The sequence below is a fragment of the Oryzias melastigma genome, linkage group LG16 (assembly GCF_002922805.2).
Source record: "Oryzias melastigma strain HK-1 linkage group LG16, ASM292280v2, whole genome shotgun sequence".
Lineage (NCBI taxonomy): Eukaryota > Metazoa > Chordata > Actinopteri > Beloniformes > Adrianichthyidae > Oryzias > Oryzias melastigma.
The window spans coordinates 20,204,447-20,211,548 of record NC_050527.1 but is presented as its reverse complement, the minus strand read 5'-3'; the positions used below and the strand labels follow the sequence as shown (position 1 = coordinate 20,211,548).

The 7,102-nt window shown below is 35.8% G+C and overlaps 1 protein-coding gene across 1 annotated transcript in view; it reads left to right on the top strand.

The window, feature by feature from the left end:
• The first annotated feature begins 6,404 nt into the window (after window positions 1-6,404).
• Window positions 6,405-7,102, top strand: part of LOC112143337 (NIPA-like protein 2) — a 34,981-nt gene continuing 34,283 nt past the window's right edge. The window contains exon 1 of the mRNA XM_024267220.2: window positions 6,405-6,831. Within this exon, the coding sequence (XP_024122988.1) occupies window positions 6,745-6,831 (87 nt within the window). The 5' untranslated portion in view covers window positions 6,405-6,744. The remainder of the gene's footprint in view (window positions 6,832-7,102) is intronic.

Genomic DNA, 7,102 nt, shown 5'->3' with positions numbered 1-7,102 from the left:
GGTTCTCTTTGGGAGTGACCAGGATGGATAGGATCAGGAATGAATACATCAGAGGGACAGCACATGTTAGAGGTTTTGGAGATAAAGTCAGAGAGGCCAGACTGAGATGGTTTGGACATGTTCAGAGGAGAGACAGTGAATATATTGGTAGAAGGATGCTAAGTCTAGAGCTGCCATGAAAGAGGTCTAGAGGAAGACCAAAGAGGTTTATGGATGCAGTGAATGAAGACATGAAGGTGGCTGGTGTTAGAGTGGAGGATGCTGAAGACAGGCTTAGATGGAGGAAACTGATTCGCTGTGGCGACCCCTGAAGGGAAAAGCCCAAAGGAAAAGAAGACTATTGAACATAAACATCAATATAATGTTTTTTTGTGTGTAAAGAACAAGCATGTTGTGATCATATAATTGAAAATATGACAACACCTGATAAATTAGAGTAGTTTCATTTTATTTTCAGCTTTGGTATATGTGACAAAATGGAAAATAAAACCATGAAGATACTAAAAACATGCTTGAAAGTTACTGAAAAATTAGAAACAAAAAAGCAATAGAAAAAATAATGATACTGGAGACTTGGTCCTTGGTCCACCCATTCCTGGGACATGTGAGACTTCATCCAGGGATCCATGACACTCAGAAAATCTGGATCTGAACTGGACAGTAAACACCACCCACATTCTGAAGAAAGTCCAGCAACATCTGTTCTACCAGAGAACTTTAAAGCGGAAATCACTTTCTGTATTTCTGCTGAAAAGCTTCCACCACTGGTTCACTGGATCATCACTTACACGGGTAAGATCTGTTGTCTTGGACCAAGAAGATTAAAGATGACCCCCTCCCAACCCCCCGCCCAGGACAATGACTGTACACCAGCCTCTCCAGGCAGACCCACAGTCTTTAAAGCCCACAGACTGCAGCTCAGCTTCTCTCCCATGGCTACAAAAGCAGCTGCAAAACAACGGTTCAGTCCTATTTTCTGCCTCACGTAACACTTTGGTGCAATTTGATTTGTTGGATTTTTAATTCATAGAGAAACCATTGGAATTACTTATTTATGCTGCATAAATACATGGGCTTGTTTTGATGGGCTTGTTTTCTGTGCCAGAGTGCAGCAGAGAACTGCCTGCCTCACTTTATGAACATTCCCTGTTGTTTCTTATACTTTTATATTTTTTAAAGCCTCATCAGTTCTATGGCCACCTCTAACATCAGGCAAGCCATATTCCAGAGTTTACTTACCAAGAAAAAAACATTTAACATCTTATCATTCAAATAAACATTCCAAACATTTATATCCAGATCCCTGTTTTTTTAACAGATTTAACAACAGCCATGTTGGAGGTGAAGGTTCAATTCCCGGTTATGTTCAGAATCGTAAGAGTGGACAGTAGAGTGTGTTTGGCAGCTGACTTCAGCAAAGGAAGGATGGGATTTAAGTAAATAAAATAAATAATTTATTACTGGGAATGTTCTTTAATTCCAAAGCGCAACTTAAAATGTCCTTTAGCAAATCTTTTATCTTTAATTTCTTACTCCAACTAGATCACAGCTTTATGGACGGTTTTCTTTGAACATTTACTCTTTTTATTCACTGTGACTATAATCCCAAGGTAACGTCATATATTTGGAAACACGGACATTGCAGAAAGACCTTCTGCACTCCAGGTGTTCAGATGGAACAGAGTGACCCACTTTAAACTGATTTTTTTTCCTCTGTTTTTTTCGACATGTAGAAACAGAGATCTCAGTAACCGCTGACAATCACAGAGTAAAGGGCTTTTATGTGCCCCAAACCATAAGAGGTTCGGATATTCATAGAACTGCTGTGAGTGAACCCACATTTTGGATTCAGAGGCAGATGGATAAATATGTGTTTGCAGGTTTCAGTGATGCAAGTTGTGGATGTACTGTACATATACAGTGGAGGAAATAAGTATTTAACCTCTTGCTGATTTTGTAGGTTTGCCCCAATGTACTGAAGCAACATGCAAAAAGACAAGAAGTACATCTTTTTTTTTTTTTTTTTTCTTTGAAGCAGGAGTAGGCAATCTTTAGCAGTAAAAAATACAAAAAATATAAAAAGAACCTAGTATCTTTCCAAATGTAATTTAAAAAAATTATGCTTCACAGAAGCTCAAATAATTTATTTTCAAAATAAAAGATGCTCTGTGTCAAACAGGATCATCTCAGTACAGTTCTGGACAGCTAGTAACAATGTTGTGCAGCTTAAGATAATATGTGATTTTAACTCATAAAAGATCAAACTTTTTACCAAAGTTTTGCATACAAAATCTGTTCCTTTATATATAAAAGCCTAAATTAGACAAAAGAGCTACCATGAAGCTGAAAAAAATAGCTAAACTTCAAAATAGCCTGAAAAAAATGAAAAAAGCCTAAATTAGCCAAAACAGCTAGCATGTAGCTGAAATATGAGCTAATCTAAAAAATGGCCTAAAAAATCTTAGTAAATGCCAAAATATTCCAAAAAGCTATCAGAAAATGCCAATTTTTAAAACTTTAAAACTGTCACTTTTTAACATAATTATCAAAATGAAAAAGGCATTAATATTACTCCAGAATTAATCAACTTAAACCTCAAATAACTTTCAATATTTTACTCTCCAGAAAAATATATTTTGTCAAAATTAGAAATAAGCGCAAGATAACAGCGGGTCATTAATAACAATAAAATAAATTGATCTGGAGGGCCGGATCCGGCCCCTGGGCCTTGACTTTGACACGTGTGTGTTAAAGGGTTAAACTAACCTCAAACAACCTAAAAACTTAAAATAGTGTTGTTGTTGTTTTTAACCAAAAACCATAAGCTTTTTTTAAAATGTGAAATTCAACATCTGTATTAAAGAGAGCAGCAGCTCCATCCACAGAATGTTGCTTAAAAAGTACCACACAACAGAACAAATGGGCACCTATCATTATTCTAATCACAGAAAGACTGTTAGATCAATGAGATCCTATAAAAGACAACACAACAATGGTCATCCTTTGACCACGATACCGGGTACCCACAGCATGAGCTCCTGAATGGAGATCAAATGTGCTGATGCAGGCTGCATGGCTCTCACGCTCATATGTTGTTGTGATTATGTATTTTTTAATGGTCTGCTGCAGCTGTTTGTGTGCTTTCCAGAAAGATGATGAGGCTGCTTGTGCACAATAAAACACCTGTTGTCTGTGGGCGAGCGCGTCACTAATCCAACAAGTGGCAAATACAGCGGATCTTTTTGATCAGAGGTGTTATGCAGCTGATAATGAGTCTCAGATTTCTTTTCTCTGCTGAACATCCCCAACAGATGGAAAAACATTTTATTATGTGAAAAATTCAAGACTTGCTTTCCCTTTAAAAATACACAGTTTCAAGGCTGTTTGCAGGCTTTTGTTGTTTAGTTTTTTTTTTTTTTTTTACGGTTCCGTCTGCTTAGATTAAAAGGCACTAACATTCACAGAAGAAGCCTTTGTGTTTGTATTCATAAGATTTTCCCTGCTTTTTAGAGAGCTTACACAAAGACACGACATCAAAAGACCCAGGAGGTTCAATAGCTCTGCCAAGCAGAAAATGAAATTCACTCCAGTTCAGCCCAACTCCATAAATCTTCTCCCCACATGGCTGTTTCAGCTGACCTTGAGAGGGAGTTTACTATCAGGAAGGAGTTTGTCTGTTTGCTCTTCAGGTTTTCAAACACATCCAAATAATACGATTCATTTAACTTCCTGGGGTGAGGGGATCCATGTGATGCAGTGCCTCACTTGTCATCATCAGATGTGTAATAATAAAAAAAACAAGTACTTGTCTTGAGTCTGAACATTTTAATCCTTTTTATCCTCAAACTTACAGTGTTTTGTGTTTTTTCCCGTTGACTCCAAATACGAATTCCCAAAAAGAGGTTTGACTGACAGGTTCTCCTGAGTCTGATTGGTGAGAGTGGTATGGGTGTGGGCTTCCAGGAAGTCACTCCTGATTGGTGAAAGTGGTTGCCATAGAGACGATGACTAACACTGTATTGGAACAATCACTGCTTTTGGCGATGTCCATAACACGAAAAAATGCAGACAGAATTGATTTCATCCGGTTGGAGTTGTAAGTCTGGGGTCCTCAAACTTTTTCTGGTGAGGGCCACATAACTGTTTTCTTCTTTGATGTGGGGCCGGGGTCGGTTTGTAAGCAATAAGGACAGCAATCACTGCATAAACGTAAACATTTACGGTGTTGCAGAAAGTGACACACAGCCAAATTTGAAAAAAATCATTTCTGTAATCTTCATGGAAAAAAATAATACCAAAACATTTGAAAAAACTTTATATATAGCATCGCCCGCAATAATGCTAGTGTGAATGCTGTAAGCTGAATTTTGGTCGCTGAAGATGCTAGTGCTGATAGTTGAAGATGCTGAAATTGATAGCTAAAATCTCTGAAGCTGATAGCTGAAAACGCTAGCTAGCTAAAATTTAACCAAAATGCCAAATTAGCCTAAAAACTGAACAAAAAAAATCAAAATTAGCCAAAACAGCTAGCTTGTAGCCAAAATATTAGTCAAATACCAAATCAGCATAAAAAATGGTAAAATGTCTAATTTAGACAAAAAAGCTATCATAAGGCTAAAATATTAGCCAAACTCCAAATTACCCTAAGGAAAAATGTATACCTTTTTGTAAATCTCTAAAAAAGATCCAAATTAAGAAGGTCATAAAACTTTCAAATTGTTTGTCAGTTTACCTGGCATGATGTGATTGTTCCATACCCTTTGATTTATGGATAATCTTGGTTGGGGTTATTTATACATTGCCTCCCAATTAAATTTAGATTTCTGACTACAGTTTAAAATTTCCTTTTAATTTTATCTATATTTGTATTTTAAAAATTGTTTTATTTTGTTAATTTGGTTTGTATTATATTTATTTTGTCTTCTTATTCTCTTTTACTAATGCATACAATGAATTAATTTAATCTTAACATGCATAGATATATGATGCCATACTTTCTAATGTCTAATTTGTCAATAATAAAAAAATACCCTAAAAAACTGAAAAAAGCCTAAATTAGCCAAAACAGCTAGCATGTAGCTGAAATCATACACCTTAATATTGATATTGATATGAAAATTGATACACATAACTCATTGGCTGAAATATTAGCTAAATGCCAAATTAGCCTTAAAAATTGTAAAATGTGTAATTTAGCCAAAACAACTAGCATAAAGCTAAAATATTAGCTAAATTCCAAATTAGTCTAAAAATGGAAAAAAAAAATCTTATATCAGCCAAAGCGTTTACTTAATGTTTGGATCTAAAACACAGCTGCACAGAAGACATAAGGGGGAGGCAGTGGCCCTCCCTCAATCTAGAGGGCGCTCGTGACATCACATTTATCAGTTGTTGCTAATAAAGTTCAATTGGAGTTTATTTTATGTTTTGCTCTGGCTGACAGCAAAAATGGAGGCCGCAATATAATGAAAACATGTCTCAAAGTTGAACTTTCAATCAAAACGTGAAATAATTAGATAACTTTCAGACAAACTTCAAGTGGCTGAAAGGTCAGATTGTAAAAAATATATAAAAGTATTTGAAAAAAGTTGTAAACTCAATAGTACACATTGTAAACTTAAAGGAAACTTTGAAAATTTGAAAAATAAAACCGGACATGAGTAAAAAATATAAACCTAAAAGATATATTGAAAATTTGGAAAATAAATCTGTAAAACACATTTTAAACTAGAAAACAATTTGAAAGCAGAAGTCGAAAAACAATGTAAATTTAAATTTGAATTCAAAAAAGGGAGGCACGACAAAAAGGTAGTAAACAACAGACTTTGTTTTGGAGTGGAAATGACGTCACTCTAACATCTGTCACTCAATGTCAGTCACATCCTGGTGGCCAATGGGCTCAAAGCCCCAACCCCACGTGTAATCAGGATCAACTCTGAAAACAAACAATGAATTGAAACTGTAAATTGAGGACTGAAAGGATGAGGGAGTGAAATGAAAAAGGTTGAAAACACAAAACAGCAGCAGTTGCAAAAAAAAAAAAAAAAACGCATTTATTTGCTTACAGTTTAGGTTCAAGCCTATAATTGTTTTTCATTCGTTTTAAATGTACCCTTTTCTTTCTTTACATATTTTCCCAAGTTTTAAAAATAATTTCCATTTCAAAAGTACATTTATCTCAAATGCACATTTCTCCCGAATTTTCAATATTGTTTTCAATTAATGATGTATACTTTTGAGTTTAAAACTGTTTTCAAATTTCCAAACTTTCGTATACTTTAAGCTAGTCCTGAATTATGCGATTTTTTTTTACCCAGATGCTCACGGTCTCGCTGTGCACCTGCTCTTTCCAGCGGGTGTTACATTCAATGAACTTTAGAATGTCGTTCACCTGAAATTTTCAGTGTTTTCTTTGGGAAGCCTTAAAAAAATAAATACCTTTAAGTTATTGATGTGACTTTTTTATGATAGAAAGATAACTGCTGATCAATAAAAAAAAGAAAGAAACACAAATCGTATTTTGCAGATTCAACTTTCTGAGTGGTATTCCTGATTTCCCAGCTGTCATTGAAGCTCTCACAGCTCCGGGTCTAAACAAGGAGGAACTTTTCGCTCGGAGTTGAAACTGACTGAAAGGGACGTGGGATGGTGGAATGGGGAGATAAAACCACGAGCAGGGGGGTGAAAAGTCTGAAAACTGCGATGTACGACACTGTCTTTGATCCCTGAAAAAAAAAGGAAACTATGGAGAACGAAAGTTCTCTCTTCACCACCGCCGCTGTGGTGTCCGCCCCGGCTCACCAACCCCAGATCATGGACAACCCGCTCCAGGTGAGTCCAAATTAACTTTGCAGGGAGAACAGGTGCCGCGAGGAACGAGCGGGAGGTTCTGAACCACTGTGTTAAAGTCAGGCCCGTAGATCATTTCGGGTCCTCCAGATCATTTTATTTTATTGTTATTAATGATCCGATGTTATCTTGCGCTTATTTCTAACTTCTATAATTTTGACAAAATATATTTTTATGGAGAGTAAAATATTGAAAGTTATTAAAGGTTTAAGTTGATTTATTCTGGAATAAAATTCATATTTGTTGAAAAGTT